Source organism: Prionailurus viverrinus, chromosome A3 (genome assembly GCF_022837055.1).
Source record: "Prionailurus viverrinus isolate Anna chromosome A3, UM_Priviv_1.0, whole genome shotgun sequence".
Taxonomy (NCBI): Eukaryota; Metazoa; Chordata; class Mammalia; order Carnivora; family Felidae; genus Prionailurus; species Prionailurus viverrinus.
In genome coordinates, this window is record NC_062563.1 from 44,062,837 (window position 1) to 44,080,219 (window position 17,383).

General features: G+C 41.6%; 1 protein-coding gene across 3 annotated transcripts; it reads left to right on the forward strand.

The window, feature by feature from the left end:
• Positions 1–3,737: 3,737 nt before the first annotated feature.
• On the forward strand, positions 3,738–16,610 carry SCP2D1 (SCP2 sterol binding domain containing 1). 3 transcript variants are annotated; one of them, XM_047851184.1, is made up of 2 exons: positions 3,738–4,558; positions 15,489–16,610. In XM_047851184.1, the coding sequence occupies exon 2, from the start codon at positions 15,935–15,937 to the stop codon at positions 16,403–16,405; it is 471 nt and encodes a 156-aa protein (XP_047707140.1). In that variant the 5' UTR covers positions 3,738–4,558; positions 15,489–15,934; the 3' UTR covers positions 16,406–16,610. The 3 variants fall into 3 exon arrangements, with proteins under 3 accessions (XP_047707140.1, XP_047707141.1, XP_047707142.1); XM_047851185.1 differs by having other exon boundaries at positions 15,492–16,610; XM_047851186.1 differs by lacking the exon at positions 3,738–4,558 and adding an exon at positions 12,073–12,177 and having other exon boundaries at positions 15,492–16,610.
• Positions 16,611–17,383: the final 773 nt, after the last annotated feature.

A 17,383-nucleotide genomic window follows, 5' to 3' on the forward strand; every position in this document is an offset into this window, starting at 1 on the left:
TTAACAGATGGGGTCTTTTTAGGTGCCAAACACCCCCCTATAAGCAAGAGAGTGATTTGTGATCTAACTTTAGACACTCGAAATGCTCTCAAAGTCTCACCCAACTCTGTGGAGGAAGGGTTTGCAGACAAAATGTTCCCTCCACAGAAATTGTGATAAAACACCAATTAGTGACTGCAGCCATGAAGTGGGAGTGTTTAACCTTTCAGGCGTGCCAACAGTGTGCTCCTTAATTCGAAAATAGGGTACAAAGTGTTAGCAAGTGAAGAATAGTAATCATTCATCACTCAACTTGACATACCTCCTTTGCAGCAGAGGCAAAAGAAGGAATCGTCTGCGCTCCACTTATTCTGGCTTTCGTCTAACTTCTCTGAGAAAGGGCCTGATGCTCTAATGAGGGGTAGCAGACACAGAAAATAGGAGAAAACAGGCTGACAGCTTTCCCCTCGAGAAGCCTACCTTCCTTCCGAGCTCCTCAGCGTACTTTATATGCATTACCCAGCGGCAAGTCTTACTATTCCTTTTTGCAAACGTAGAAAAGTGGTGCAGGGAGGCTAAAAAGGCTCACTGGAGGCTACAAGGGAAGCCAAATGTTCAGCTCAAAATAGAAACTGAGAGCTCTGGGAAACTCAGGCAGCCTGAGAGGGTCCTTTAATCTCTGGACCCTTCCGTGTCTTTTTAGACAATAAGCCTTTCCTTGAAAGAGCTTTTATTCCCCCAATGACAGGACTGCCAAATCTCCCTCCAGGATGTTGTAAAAAGGTGACATTTAACAGTGGAAATTGAAACTGTAATTGACTTCTCTTAAAACAGAAAAACAAGTGCCCTGTATTCCTTCTCGTGGCCAGATGTTTGTAATTGTCCCCTTGGGATTCTACCTTGAGGGAAGCTGAAGAGGCAAAATACAACAGTTCACTTGAATTAATAGAGTTACACTCTCAAGGTTTGTTTTTACTGCATGGACGGAAACCCCATCCAAGCAGATGGAGGTTTCAGGAAGAGGGTTCTAGCTCATGTCGCCTAGCCCTTGGGACCAAAGAAGCCCCAGAATCTCTTGCAGTGATAAGTAAAGAGCTGGAGGTGAACCCTTCATTTCCATATGTGGGTGTATGGGGGCCCAGGATTGTTTAGATTAATTGTATTACTTGCTCTAACCTAGTGAAGTTTTGGCAGAGATCATGTGAGCAAAGTCTTAAAATGTACTTCTACAGGAAGTCTTGCCTTCTTGTATTTCTGTCATCATCATCATGAGAAGAACATGCCTCAGGGAGCTTGCTGGTCAAAGAGGATAAGAGACATATGGAGCCTGGATCCTAGTCCAACTGAGCCCAGCCTAGACCAGCCAATCTCTAGCCTCTCTGCCAACATGTAAGCAAGAGACAATTGCTTATTGTTGTGAACCCCTGAATTTTGTGGTGTTTTGTTATGTGGTAGATTATGTTATAGCTGACTGATACAGGCCCATTGAAAGGGGGATAGGAAGAGAGAGATTCTTAGTGGGCTGTGGACACAATTTGCAAAAGTGCTCAGCTTGGGGTAGTCATTACAGCAAGCACCTCATAACTGTGAGAGGAGCTGAATTCAGTGCGGTGACTGTATTTCATATATCTGAGGAAGAATGGAGTGAACCACACTGTGTTCTGAATGGCAGGCCTGCCTGTTGATATTTTCCTCTTAATTGTAACTTTTATAAATCCTTCTCTAATGGCTTCATTCCCATCTCTTCCCCAGTCAGTATGTTGACATCTCCTTATGACTCAATCTTGAGCTGAACCATGAATACCTATGTAACCACCACTTAGATTCTACAATTAGCATTTTGCAGTATTTGCTTTGTTGCATGTCTGTCTGTCCATCCTTTGTAATGCCCCCAGTTTCAAATCTGAGAGACCATCAAGGAGCTGATACTGATGCAAACACACGAGGGTTTATTTGCAAGCTTGAGCTTGGGCCCAAGTATACCCGACACAGTGGAGCAGGGACGTGGACCCCTAGGTTAAGAGGCGTAGCAGTTTTATAGGGGCCAGTGGCCAATGAGATTGTAACACACACAGAAAGTTGCATAGTCATGTCAGTCCACACGCAGGTGGCCAATTGAATTACAATTTACCCTATAGTAACTGTTTGAACTAGCCTATCACTCTGGTCAGAATTGGGTGCAAGTTTGGAGGGCAAAAGGCGGGTTTAAGAATTGGCGCGCAAGTTTGGCGGGCAAAAGGCGGGGTTTACATTCTTTGGTGGTTAGGGGTTCCACATTCCTGTATGAGCCGGTTTCCAGTAAGGGTGTGCTCAGCGGCTTGACTAGGGTGGGGGAGTGTCTTAAGCAATAAGTAGGTCATGTAAGGGTTATACATGAGATGGTGGGTGTAGCACAAAATGGAGTTAGTCTTGCTCTGCTTGTCCAGGGGTAGGGGATTTTTGTTAAATTCCTTGGGTCCCACACCTTCTTTCCCTCTGTCAATCCATCTTATTTTTTGATGCATTTTGAAATAAGTTGCAGATATCAGTATACATCACCCTGATGGTGAATTTTGACAAAGGCATATATCCATCACCACTGAAAGACTATTCTGATTTTGACTTTTTTCTATTATAGATAAGTGTTACCTTGGTTTAGTGTATAAATGGAATTATACACTATGTAGTCTTTTGTGTCCAGCTTCTATTTGGCGTGTTGTTGTATCAGTAAGGGTCCTCATTTAAAAATGAATAATTAGGGGCGCCTGGGTGACTCAGTCAGTTAAGCTGCTGACTTCGGCTCAGGTCATGATCTTTCCATCTGTGAGTTCGAGCCCTGCGTCGGGCTCTGTGCTGACAGAGCCTGGAGCCTGTTTTGGATTCTGTGTCTCCCTTTCTCTGACCCTCCCCTGTTCATGCTCTGTCTCTCCCTGTCTCAAAAATAAATAAAAAACGTTAAAAAAATTTTTAAATGAATAATTAGACAAGATCTTTGAGGGATCTCTTTACCTTAAGGTTTTGGGCTTCTGTGATGTCTGTACAATTATAGTAACCACTGTTGAGTGATACACTTGAACCAAACATCCTTCTGAAACAGACATCTCTCCTGCTTGTCTGTTCCAGATCTAGTCTTTTGGTTTCACTCTCTCTCCCCACCCACCTCTCTTTAGGGTTGATAAATCTTTCAAAACTGCTGGGGGAATTTATTGAGATTTGTCCCACGAGCACAGTACTTTTGATTTACTGAGTTGAGTAAAATGTAGAGGCTGACTGAGCTCTTTGGATTAATTGCATCTGACTTTTCCCTAAGGGGTCATCAGCAGTTTATCCTTCGCAGGACTCACAACAGTGTGTCCAAACTGTGGGTTAATGGGAATGATTGAAAGACTTGGCAAGTTGTCTTTCTTACTTTGCTCGGCTCTGGTTGGGCAACCAGAATCCATGGAAGTGAGTGGTAAAAAAATGAAAGAAAATAAGAATAAAGTGACAATCTTCTTCCACAGTAGCTAAAAGCCAGTGCTTTATCCCTCAGACTTGGCTTGAGGATTTAACTAATTTAACTAAAAATTAAAGCCACACTCAGTGTGGCGGGCTCCTGGCTTTGTTCCGGTCAATTTAGCTAAGCTGGAACTACGTTTCCCAGAATTCCATTCCCTGCAGACTTCCGGGATTAGCGCGGACGGCTTTGCGACTTCGCGAGCTTGGGAAGACGGAAGTGACGCAACGCTGGGGGTCTTTAAGTCTTTGAAAGGCTGGTGCTGGTGCGGCCCGGGTGCTGTAGCAGGTTTTGGGTTTGGGTTAGATTCCTGGCTCACCGGTGGGCGGGGGACAGCGGGCGGTCGCCGCGTTCCTGCAGCCCTTTCGACAGCTGAGCGGCGGTAGGCCAGCAGCAACTGCCATCAGCTTCCCTGACTTGTGGGCCAGGCTGCCTGCTGCGCGGCCGGCCGGGCGCCACCGAAGCAACGGCTGTGCCTAAGCGGTGCAGCCAACTCCCTCCCACAAATGTACCACACGGCCCGTATTCTGTGTTACTCTTGACGCTCCTGCCTCTCTGATTGAATCCCGAGTGATTTCCCGCCACAGAGCACGTGCAGCGTTCACTGCTAGTTCTCTCTTTTCCTCCCTAACACCCAGGTTTGGTTCCAGGATTTCACACTCCTCCACGCAGCTAGGAGATTCAGGGAAAGCTGGATGAGCGCAGCTTCAGAGGTGACTTGGTGAACCTAAGCCAGTGTTGCTAAGGGTAATGGACCCAGTCCTAGCCTGCGGGACGGGGGAGAAGTCACTGAAGGACTTCTAGAGAATAAGCCATTTGGATAAAAGAGAGAAATATGGGAGGAAATGGCTTTGTATTGTTCTACTAGATGTTGCCCCAAAGTGTTGCTTCCACAAGGCACATGCTATGGGAAGATGGAAGGAAGGACGTTGGCCCTTGAAAGCTCATTGAGCTGCTCAAGAAACCAAACCTGAAATAGCCAGCTTATCCCCAGTTGTCTGGGGCTTTCCCAGGTTCAGCGCTGGAGGTCCCGTGTCCCAAGAAGCCCTTCAGTCCTGAGTATGCGCCATGGGGATCACTCTCCCCCTGCCTCAAGACTTCAATGTGAGATAATTCCCTTTACTGTTTAAGCCCTGTGAGTTGTGGCTGTTTTTGGTGCGTGTAGCTGAAAGCATTCTGAACGGTTACAGGGCAGTAAAAGAATGTGCCTTTTGTTTCTGAGAGCAGTTATAAAAGAGACACTGTAAACCCTGTTTTGTGTAAAGGCAACATCATTAGAAAAGCGCCACTGATCTTAGACACTACTTGTGTGTCAATTTCGTTTATTCAAAATCAGTGTTACTAATTTATGGGCAGGCATAACTTAATACATTTTACCTAATTAGAAAAAAATTACCATTTGGACATGCCTATGATATATTACAAGATAAATATAACTTCTATTTTAGGTATTTACATGTCTTTGGTCTTTTATGTAGCTTCCTCTTAAAATAGGAGTGCCCTTAAAGCCAATGAAGTGATGCCTTTTGGGTAGGGAGGGAGGGGGTGATCTCTGTTCTTTATGATTAAAATTCTTAAATAAGTTATAGCAGCACTTTCAACAATAGCCAAATTATGGAAAGAGCCTAAATGTCCATCAACTGATGAATGGATAAAGAAGATGTGGTTTGTATATACAATGGAATACTACTTGGCAATGAGAAAGAATGAAATCTGGCCATTTGTAGCAACGTGGATGGAACTGGAGAGTGTTATGCTAAGTGAAATAAGTCAGTCAGAGAAAGACAGGTACCATATGTTTTCATTCATATGTGGATCCTGAGAAACTTAACAGAAGACCAGTGGGGAGGGGAAGGGGGGAATAAACATTATAGAGAGGGAAGGAGGCAAACTATAAGAGACCCTTAAATACTGAGAACAAATTGAGGGTTGATGGGGGGTGGGGGAGAGGGGAAAGTGGGTGATGGGCATTGAGGAGGGACCTGTTGGGAGGAGCACTGGGTGTTGTATGGAAACCAATTTGACAGTAAATTACATATAAAAAAAGGGATAACAAACTTTCAGTTATAAAATAACACCTAGGGATGAAGGGCACAGGGTACAGAACATACTCAATAATACTATAGTAACTTTGTATGGTGACAGGTGGCAATTACCCTTACCATGGTAAGCACTGCATAACATGCAGAATTGTTGAAGCACTATGTTGTATACCTGAAACTAACATGACCTTGCACATCAACTACACTTAAATAAAAGAGAATTTGAAGTCCTAATACAATGAAATAAAATAAAATAAAATAAAATTCTTAAATAAATTACTGGGACTTTAAGAATATATTTGTAGGTGAGTTTGGTGTCGTTTAGTTGATTTTTTCCCCCCAGAAATAAAGGCTTCTAGGTCTTGACACTGTCCTCCTGTGGGTGTAGAAGATTAATTGCATCATTGATCTTTACCCTTTCCTGTGTCTACACCTGTCCTAGCATGGGCTGCTGTAACAAAAATACCATATTGGATGGCTTATACCTAACAGGAATTTATTTTTCACTGTTCTGGAGGCTAGAGGTCCCAAGACCAGGATGCCAGCATGGAGAGGTTCTGATAAGAGCCCTCTTCTGTGTTGCAGACTGCCGACTTCTCATTGTAGCCTCATATGGTGGAGAGCAGAGAAGGAAGCAAGCTAAGCAAGCTTTCTTGTGACTGTAATGATAAGGTACACTAATCCCGTTTATGAGGGCCCACCCTCATGCCTCATCTAATCCTCACTGCTTCTTAATACTAACAAATTATGGTGGTAAAATTTGATTTTATGAATTCTTGGGGTACACAAACATTGAGTCCATAATAACACCTTTTGCCATGTAGCCTGTGCCCTCCCACTGTGACTGGGTTTGCCCTGGTGTTGTTCTTTGTCCAACAGGTGCCAGCAGAGGCTGGAAAAGTACTCACATAGTTGGGATTGTTCATGCACTGCCTCCAGTATGACAATGTGCCTAGGTTAGCCTGTTAGGGAACGAGTGTCACATGGCATGACCACACCAACTGAAAGACAAACTGCCAAATGTGAGTGAGCCCAGAGGAGACAGAAGAATCACCTAGCTGAGCCCAGCCTAAATTGCTGGTCCATTAACTCATGAGCGAAAGAAATGGTTATTGCTTTAAGCCAGTGAGTTTGGGGGTGTTTTATTACACAGCTTTATTGCAGTAATGGATAACTAAAGCCATCTTTTATCCATCAGGGACAGTTTGGAGGAGCTGAATGTGTTGGCTTTACAGACAGTCATACCTTGTAGAATTTAACTCAGAAGTTGCCCAGTAGTTACTCACTTGGGCGTGCTTATGTTCTATTCAAAGATAAATATAACAGTACCATTAAAAAAAAAGTATCATTTTAAGTATAGATCTATATCTATATCTGGTATCTATATCTATATAGATATAGTTCTATCTTTAGGTCTTTAGCTTTGTCCAAAAATGGGATGCCTTCACATGGACCAGATCCCACTAATGGGAGCTGGTCTCTGTTCCACATGTATAATAGTCTCAAGGGAGTTATTGGGGATTTTTATATGAGTCTGGTGTAATTCAGCAATTAAATTCAGGGATAGCATCCACTAATTTCCTTATGGTGGTTAAGACAGTATTGGGTTTGTTTCCTAGAGTGCTGATGCAAAATTGTATTTGACTATTTAAATTTGAATTCATTGTAACTAAATAAAATTAATCTGGTTCTTCAGTAATACTGGCCATATATCAAGTGCTCAACAGCCACAGATGGATAGCGGCTACCGCTTTGGAGAGCACAGATACAGAACATTTTCATTATCTCAGAAAATGTTATTGGGCAAGTGCGGTCTCAGTGCTTCTGTTCACATTTCTTATTTACAACATCTTTTCTGTCTAAGCTTCTAGCTTCTGCTGACTGCTTGATTCTGACAGCCCCTCAATCTGTACCCTTTGGGAAAAATGAATTATTGTTTTCTAGATATTTGATAAAACTGAAGCTAGCCTGTTTTGACATTTACAACGTTAAATGTTCTCTTAGTTTACAGGTTACAAAACTAACTGACAGAAGGAGTATCCATGCAGTGAGACTTGGCGGGGGTAGTGAGGGCAGCTGAGAGAATCCCTCAGTTTGAGTTGTAAAATCCCTGACAAAACTTGAAGGGTAAAGAGAAGAAATTGAGTGTGGGGTGCCTGAGTGTTTCAGTGGGTTGAGCATCCGACTTTGGCTCAGGTCTCAAGCTTGTGGTTAGTGAGTTTGAATCCTGTGTCAGACTCCGTGCTGACAGCTTGGGGCCTGGAGCCTGCTTTGGATTCTGTGTGTGTGTGTGTCTTTCTCTGCCCCTCCCCTGCTTGCTCTCTCTCTCTCTCTCTCTCTCTTTCAAAACTAAATATTTAAATTTTTTTTAAAAGAAGAAAATGAAGCACAAAGAGAGACTATTGGGCAAAATTGTGTTGCATTGGTCAGGTGCCCCTGAACTTGCCCTCCCCACACCCACTGCAGCTGAGCTAGCTTTGCTAGAGGACAGACCCCACAGCTGGTCTCTACTCTCTGCTTTCCTCAAGAAGGGATTTCCTCCCAAAGCAACTTTTTTTAATGTTTATTTTTTTTGAGAGAGAGAGAGAGAGAGAGAGAGAGAGAGAGAAAGTGTGTGTATGTGTGTGGGTGTGTGTGCGTGTGCTCACATGCACATGCCCATGCAAGTGGGGGAAGGGTAGAGAGAGAGGAGAGAGAGAGAATCCCATGCAGGAAGGCTCCACACTGGCAGTGGCAGAGCCTGATGCATGGCTTGATCTCACGGTTCATGAGATCATGACCTGAGTCAGACGCTTAACCAACTGAGCCATCCAGATACCCCCGTCCCCTCCAAAGCAACTTCTCCCTGGATCACTTCTGGCCTCTCTTCACCCTTTTACTCACTTGAATGAGAGGACTTTTTTTTTTTTACTTGGTTTTATTTTATTTTTATTTTGAAACAATCTCAATTATAGAAAATTTGCAAGTGTTCTCATTTCCTGAATTATTGTTTTAATATTTTTAATTTTAATTCCAGTATAGTTATCATATGGGGTTATATTAGTTTCAGGTGTATAATATAGTGATTCAACAGTTCTATATGTTACTCAGTGCTCATCATGGTAAGTGTACTCTTTACTCCTTATTACCTATTTCCCCCATCCCCTCACCACCTCCCCTCTGCTAACCATCAGTTTGTTCTCTGTAGTTAAGAGTCTGTTTCTTGGTTTGTCTTTCTTTCTCTCCTTTCTCATCTGTTTTGTTTCTTAAATTGCACATATGGGTGAAATCATATGGTATTTGTCTTTCTCTGATTGACTTATTTCACTTGGCATTCTCCAATTCCAACCATGTTTTGCAAACAGCAAGATTTCATTTTTTATGGGTGAATAATATACCTTTGTGTATATATATATATATATATATATATATATGTATATATATGTATATATATATATGTATATATATATTCTGCAACTTCTTTATCCATTCACCTATTAATGGACACTTGGATTACTTCCATAATTTGGCTATTATAAATAATGCTGCCTTAAGCATAGGGGTGCGTATGTACCTTTGAATTAATGTTTTTATATTTTGGGGGTAAGTATCCAGTAGAATGCTTACTAGATCATAGAGTAGTTCTATTTTTAACTTTTTGAGGAAAATCCATATTGTTTTCCATAGTGGCTGTACCAGTTAGCATTCCCACCAACAATGCATGAGGATTACTTTTTCTCCACATCCTACCAATACTTGTTGTTTCTAGTGTTTTTTTATTTTTATTTTAGCCCTTCTGACAGGTGTGAGGTGGTATCTCATCATGGTTTTGATTTGCATGTCCCTGACGATGAGCGATATTGAGCATCTTTTTATGTATCTGTTGGCCATCTGTATGTGCTCTTTGGAAAATGTCTGTTCATATCTTCTGCCCATTTTTAAATTGGATTATTCATTTTTTGTGTGTTAAGTTGTTTCAGTTCTTTATATATTTTAGACACTAACCCTTTATCAGATATGTCATTTGCAAATACCTTCTCCCATTCAGTAGGTTGCCTTTTATAGTTGATGGTTTGTTGATAGTTTCCTTCGCTGTGGTAGAAGCTTTTAATTTTGATGAAGTCCCAATAGTTTATTTATGCTTTTATTTCCCTTGCCTCAAGAACATATCTAGGAAAGTGTTGCTACAGCCAATGTTAGAGAGATTGCTGCTCTATTTTATAGTACTTGTGGTTTCAAGTCTCACATTTAGGTCTTTAATCCATTTTGAGTTTATTTTTGCATTTGATGTAAGAAAGTGGTCCAGTTTCATTATTTTGCATGTATCTCTCCAGTTTTCCAAACACCATTTGTTGAAGAGACTATATTTTACCATTGGATATTCTTTCTTGCTTTGTTGAAGAGCAATTGACCATATAATTGTGGGTTTGTTTCCAGGTTTTCTATTCTGTTCCATTAATTTATGAGTCTGTTTTTGTGACAGTACCATACTGTTTTGATTACTACATCTTTGTAATATAACTTGAAGTCTGGAATTGTGATGCCTCCAGCTTTGCTTTTCTTTTTTAAGTTTGCTTTTGATATTCCATCTTTTGTGGATGCATACAAATTTTAGGATTGTTTGTTACAGTTCTGTGAAAAATGCTGTTGATATTTTGGTAGTGATTGCATTAAATGTGTAGTTGCTTTAGGTAGTATAGACATTTTAAAAATATTTGTTCTTCCAATACATGGGCATGGAATGTCTTTCCACTTCTTTTTATCATCTTGGTTTTTTTAAATCAGTGTTTTATAGTTTTCAGAGTACAGGTTTTTCATCTCTTTCATTAATTTTATTCCTAGGTATTCTGTTATTTTGGGTGCCAGTGTAAATGGGATTGTTTTCTTAATTTCTCTTTCTGCTGCTTCAGTATTATTGTATAGAAATTCAACAGATTTCTGTATATTGATTTTGTATCCTGCAACTACCAAATTCACTGATCAGTTTTAGCCATTTTTTTGTGTGTGGAATCTTTCAGGTTTTCTATATATAGTATCATGTCATCTGTAAGTAGTGAAAGTTTTATTCCTTCCTTACCAATGTGGATACCTTTTATTTCTTTTTGTTGTCTGATTGATATGGCTAGGACTTTCAGTGCTATGTTGAATAGAAGTGGTGGTGTGGGAGTGGACATCCTTGTCTTGTTCCTGACCTTAGGGGGAAAGCTCTCAGTTTTTCCCCATTGAGTATAATGTTCACTGTAGGTTTTTCATATAAGGCCTTTATTATGTTGAGGTATGTTCCCTGTAAAACTGCTTTGTTGAGGGTTGTTCTCATGATGTTTGGGATGATTCTTTTTGGGTGTTAAACCTGGGAAGTAAAAACTAAGCTCCTCCACATCCAGAACTTTCCCTTGGTAGGCCCCTCACTATAATCCCCAGGCATTAGCCTCCCAGGAGTGGGGCTGATAGGTAGTTGGATAGCTCTTGGCTGTTGTGAAAAATGCCTCAATGAACATGGATGTACCAATATATGTACAGGTGCCTGCCCTTACTTATTTTGGGTATGTTCCCAGAAGTATGTGATATACTGGATCATATAGTAATTCTATGGTTAATTTTCTGAGGAGCCACCATGCTGTTTTCTATGGTGCTGCACCATTCTTCATTCCAGCCAGCAGTGTACAAGGGTTCAGATTTCTCCATATCCTAACCAACACTTGTTTTCTATCTGTGTGTATTCTTAACAGTGCCTAGCCCAGTGCTTTCCATAGTAGATGCTCAACAAATATGTTGAGTGGATGGATATGATGGCGAACTTTAGGATCCTTGAATACTCACATTATCCAAATTCTTGTAGGATTTTGATGAAATTTAGTGAAGAAAAGATCTCAGGAATTCTGGGACATTTCCTCAGAACACCTGACCTTTACAAAGAGGTCATCCTGATGATAATGATGACAGTGAGTTGTGGGGAGCCCTTCCTGCCTGAAGTGAGCTGCCTCCCCTTTTTCTTTAAAAATTTTTTTAAAATGTTTATTTCTGAGAGAGAGAGAGAGAGAGAGAGAGAGAGAGACCGAGCACAAGCAGGAGAGGGGCAGAGAGAGAGGGAGACACAGATACTGAAGCAGACTCCAGGCTCTGAGCTATCAGCACAGAGCCCGATGCGGAGCTTGAACCCCTGAACTGCACGATCATGACCTGAGCCAAAGTCGGATGCTTAACCAACTCAGCCACCCAGGCGCCCCAATGCCTCTCCTTTTTCAACGCTGACTAATTTGTTGTCAGATGAAGATGTGGATCCAAGGTTATGAATCTCTCCATGCATATGAAAAAAGTCACAAATCTGGATCTTAAAATGTGGATTCTCTCTTTTTTTATATGTCAGTAGCTGTGGCAGATTGCATTGTTGGTCCTAACTTTTCTCCTCTCCCTGCCTCTTGCCCCATCATGGTGTCTTCATGGGTAAGGTGTGCTCCCCCAACCTTAGACTTTGCTCCTGGCTCTGAGAGTTGCTTTTGCTGCTAGTCTAGGGCAGGAGTGGCATTGAGCCAGGGCCGAGCCTGGGCCTTTCTGCTTGCAGCTCTTGTATTTCTGCCATTACCACAGGAGGGACATGCCTGGCTGGCCCATTGATTGCAGAGAGGTGAGAGACACATGTGTCCTAGAAGAACAACCTCATCCTCAGCCGAGGGCAGCACACCCCAGCCACCCAAAAGACATGTGAGAAGTAGCTGTTTAATGTTAAATATTGAGTTTGTTTGTTTGCCACATAATATAGCAAGAGTTAATTGATATAAGACTTAATTAAAAAGTTTAAATTATGCATCGTAGTGCAATAATAGCAACTGATAGATATAGGAACTAATTAAATAAAAAAGGACCCACTGTTCCAGAGGGCTTGTGCCCTCTGCTTTAGACAGAGCTCATACCAGTAGCAACATGCCTCTTTTTTTTTTTTAAAGCCAGGTTTATTGAAGTATAGTTTACATATTTAAATGTATCACTTTTAGTGTACAGTTCTGCATTTTGTTTTTATTTTATATTTTATTTTATTTTATTTTATTTTATTTTATTTTATTTTATTTTTAAACCTTTATTTTTGAGACAGAGAGAGACAGAGCATGAACGGGGGAGGGTCAGAGAGAGGGAGACACAGAATCCGAAACAGGCTCCAGGCTCTGAGCTGTCAGCACAGAGCCCGACGCGGGGCTCGAACTCATGGACCACGAGATCATGACCTGAGCCGAAGTCGGCCGCTTAACTGACTGAGCCACCCAGGCACCCCTACAGTTCTGCATTTTGACAAATACATACGATTGTGTAACTACCACCACCATCAAGAAAAGTTCCATCACTGCACTCCACGCCCACCAAAAAAAAAAAAAATTCTCTCTGTCCATTTGTAGACAAATTCACTTTTTACCACCGCTCATTTTTTTGTTTGTTTGTTTTTACAGTTTTGCCATTTTTAGAGAGTCATATGAATAGAATGATATAGTATGTCATCCTTTGAATCTGTCTTCTTTCTCTCAGCATAAGGCCTCTGAGGTTCATGTGTGCTGTAGAGTGAATCAAGAGATCATTCCCTTTTGTTGCTGGATAGTATTCCATTCTATGATTATGCCAATTTTCTTATCAAAGAGGAAGGACATAAGAAAAGATTTGGATTATCTCCTCTGTTTTGCTTTTATGGACAGTGCTTTTGGGAACATTTGTTATGTGTCTTTTTGTAGACACGTTTTCATTTTTACTGCATAAATACCCAAGAGGAGAACCTATGGGTTGTGTGATGAGTGTATGTTTGACTTTGACCACCCTACCAAGCAGTCTTCCACAACTGCAGCAACCTTGTGCACTCCCACCCACCATACACAGGAGCTCCAGTTGCTTCACAGCCTTGCCAACACTTGCCATCGTCAGTCCAATATTAGCGATTTTAGTAGATGGGAAGAAATATCTCATTATAGTTTTAATTTGCATGTCTTCAGGGACTCATGATGTTGAGCACCTTTCCATGTGTATATTAGCCATTCATACTGGAATTCCTTTTTTAAGTTTATTTTTTTTTTATCTTGAGAGAGAGAGAGAGAGAGAGAGAGAGAGAGCTAGGGAGGGGCAGAGTAAGAGGGAGAGAGAATCCCATGCAGCTCCCCATGAGCCATGAGATGAGCCAAAACCAAGAGTCAGACACTTAACTGACTGAGCCACCCAGGTGCCCGCATACTGAAATTTCTTTAATGGTAGAAATACTTAGTTGTAAAAGATAGGAACTCATGAAGGGGACAGATATGGGCTTGGAACTGTGTTCCCCTCTGACATGCTGAGGCAGGAGTGGACCTGTGTGAATAATTCAGAAGGAACAACCCTGTCCTGAGGAAAAGCAGTTATGGATGGGGTGGGTAGCAATGGGGCCAGTTCACTGTTGATGGCTCACAGCAATATTACTAAGGAATTGCTCACCTCTTCATTTAAAATTCTCTATGCAAATGTCCATACCAGGTGGCTTCAAGGTGAAGTCTTGGTTTTGGAGGCCACTGGGTTTTATTTAACTGCTCCATGTTGATAATACCAGCTCATCCATCATGTACCAAAGAAAATATACCAAACCTTTTTTTTAAATTTTCTGCATTCCTCCCAGAGAGAACAAAGCTATCAGCAACTCCATTTAATATAGTTTCACTTGCATATAAAAGCAGCATAGCTAGGAAAGGACATAGACACCCACTTGGTGGAGCTCCCAATGGCCAAACATATGACAGTGTGAGCAAGAAAATAAATAATGATAGTAATAGATTATAACCCACAGAATAAAATAAATATTACAAGTCCATACTGAGATAAAAATATAGTTGAACAAATAAAGAAATGGGGGAGATGGGACAGCAATTCTTACAGCAGAATTTCAATTGTTAAATCCAAGGGGAGTGATGGAGATGGAAAATGGCCATTTGGCACACATCACACTGATGGACCACTGATGGATGCAAAGAGGAGACGGTTGAAGTATGATTTGAAACGGGATATTGGCAAAGTCTTAGTATCTCCTTATAAGTTACTTATTACAAGGGAGAAACAGTAACTGCAGTGGAGAAAACTGGTGGACATCACCTTGACCAAGTGATCAAGGTCAGTGTCACCAGTAATGGGACACAGCAATACCATGTAGCTCCTGATATGATGCACTGAGAAGGACACAAGATCATCTCTGTGGTACTTTGGCCCAAAATGCATAACCTCAACCTGATCATTAAAAAACATTAGACCCCAATGAGGGACATTTTACAGAATAACTGGCCAGTATTCAAAAGTCTCAAGGTCATTATAGACAAATACTGAAGAACTCCCAGACTGGAAGGCACTAGGAAGACATAAAAACTAAATTCAGTGCAGGACCCTGGACAAGAAGGTGGATTGTGGACCAGAAAATAGATATTAGGGGGACAATTGGCAAAATTTGAGTATGGTCTGTAGATTAGTTAATAGTATTGTATCTACATTTCTTTCCTGGTTTAGATCATAGTACTGTGCTATGTAAAATATTAACATTTGATTAATATTTGGGGAAATGGGATGCAGGTGATACAGGAAATCTGTACTGTTTTTAGAAACTTTTTCTAAGTCTGACATTATTTACAAATAAACATATACTTGGGTTGTAGAGTCATTCTACCTCTGTTTAAACCTGGCTACCCTACTAACTAGTTGTCTGACTTTGGACAAGTCATTTCATTCCTTGCCTCAGTTTCCCCCTCTATAAAATGGAAATAAATATAGTACCTACCTCAGAGGGTTGTAATGAAGATTAAAAATGTTAGTACATGTGCCATGCCTACAACAGTGCCTTCACACAGTAAGGGCTGTATTATTACATGCAATTATCGTGTGAGGTCAGCAGCATCTTCTATTGATCTTAGGGATATTCCTTTCTCCCCCCCTCTCACTGTGCCTATGAAACTTTCTGATGCAAGACCTGGTGCTGATTCTTTCTCTGACCAGCTATTTTTCTCTAAAAGCATTTCCCCTTCTGTCAGCAGCCAGGTAATGCCAAATCCAACATCAGGATCTGTGCATTAAGGATTATCCACTTTTGAAGGAATCAAAATAACTGCTCTCTGAGTTAAGATTGCTACCGGAGATGCCTGCATTGGAAAGACAGAGCTCACATCACCGAAGAACCTTCTGGGGTCCCTTTCTCTTATTCCTAACATGGGGTCCAGAACTTTCCAGACTTGTGAGACTAACAGCCCTGATTGGTTTGAGGGAGTGGTGGTGTGGTTATGCCTCACAATTATCTATCTGAGACTTCACCCCATGTCACATTTTAGTATCTGTTTGACCAATAAGACTGCAGCACACACACCGGCCTCATTCCTTGCTTGGGCCTTACCTTTGATGTCACAATCTGACTTATAGATATTAATCTGGCCACAGCTGCTCACAAACCAGACGGCAAGGTCAAGAGGAGCAGCACAGTAAGATGTGGAAGAGAATTGACCATCAACCCAAAATCAAAGCAGGGGATGGACCTCAGGCAGCCCAGCTCAAAGAACTGGGTGCAGCTCAGGAACCTGCCATGTTACACGCTCTAGAGCTGTCAGAATTCCAGAGCTTTCCTGTGTTTGAAGACATTAGCCATCACATCAAAGAAGAGGGGGCCCAACTGGTAAAGAAAGTCAATGCCATCTTTCAGCTGGACATCACCAAAGATGGGAAGACCATTCTGCAGTGGACCATCGATCTGAAGAATGGTTCTGGGGACATGTATCTAGGACCTGCCAGGCTCCCAGCAGACACTATCTTCACAATCCCAGAACCCATCTTTATGGAGTTGGTTTTGGGCAAAATGAACCCTCAGAAGGCTTTCCTTGCTGGCAAGTTCAAAGTGAGTGGCAAAGTTCTGCTTGGTCAGAAGCTGGAGAGGGTTTTCAAAGACTGGGCTAAATTTTAAGCATGTAAAATAACAAGGAAATGATCAGAACTTCTCTCCGATTATGTTGAGCGGAAATCATGCTTGAACTGAAGATTAAAGCAAAAATATCCATTATTTTTACTCAAATGCTTCCTATTCAAGTTTGATTAATTTTCATGCTGATGTGTTCATTTTTAGTGAGGGTTCTAGAGCAGTAAAGAGTGTTGGAGTACATCACCTAAAATCTTTGTCTTTTTCTTTTTTTAGACTCATGTATACTATAATGTGCTAGGGTGAAAGCCATACAGAAAAATGGGTGGTTTTGACAGTTGGATTTAGATGCTTTCACGATTGAGTTCCTGAGAAGTTTGTTTGTTTGTTTATGCTTGGGGGAAAGAAGTGCCAACTATCACTGTGTAGGTTTGCATGCCAGTTGGTAACTTGGTTCTTGGAGGAAATTTTAAGTTTGCAGAGCTCTGGGAGGGTGGGCTCCATAGCTGTGTGGGTGGAGCAAGGTCTAGAGGTCTTGGTGTATCATGACTTCAGATGCATTTAATTCCAAGAGAATCCAAGGGCTTGGAAGATGTTCTAGGCTACTGGATCTTAAACTAGAGCCCATATCACACCACTTGCAAGACTGGTGACAGCCTGCTGGGGTCCACCTCAGGGTTTCAATGCCATAGGTCTGGGCTGGGGAGAATGTTCATTTCTAACAGGTTCCCAGGTGATGCTGATGGGACCACCGCTGGAGAACCTTTGCCTTAGTTCGTGCTGCAGCTTTCAGGACTGACCAAAACCATTCTGTTCTAGACCATTGAGATGTTGCCATTATTTAAAGGATCTCTTAGAATATCCCCACACCCATGGGCCATTTCTGAAGTGTCAGGAGCTTGTGCACTGAGCATTTTACAAAACCAAAGGTCATCCTGGGAGATTTTCCCTCTGGGAGCCCTGTCCATACATTGGGAGGACTGGAATGAGCCAGCTGCTGCCTGATGTGACCTCTATGGGTGACAT

What these genes read in the sequence shown, in the direction of transcription:
- SCP2D1 (XM_047851184.1), top strand. Translation starts at nt 15,935, where the DNA reads ATGTGGAAGAGAATTGACCATCAACCCAAAATCAAAGCAGGGGATGGA.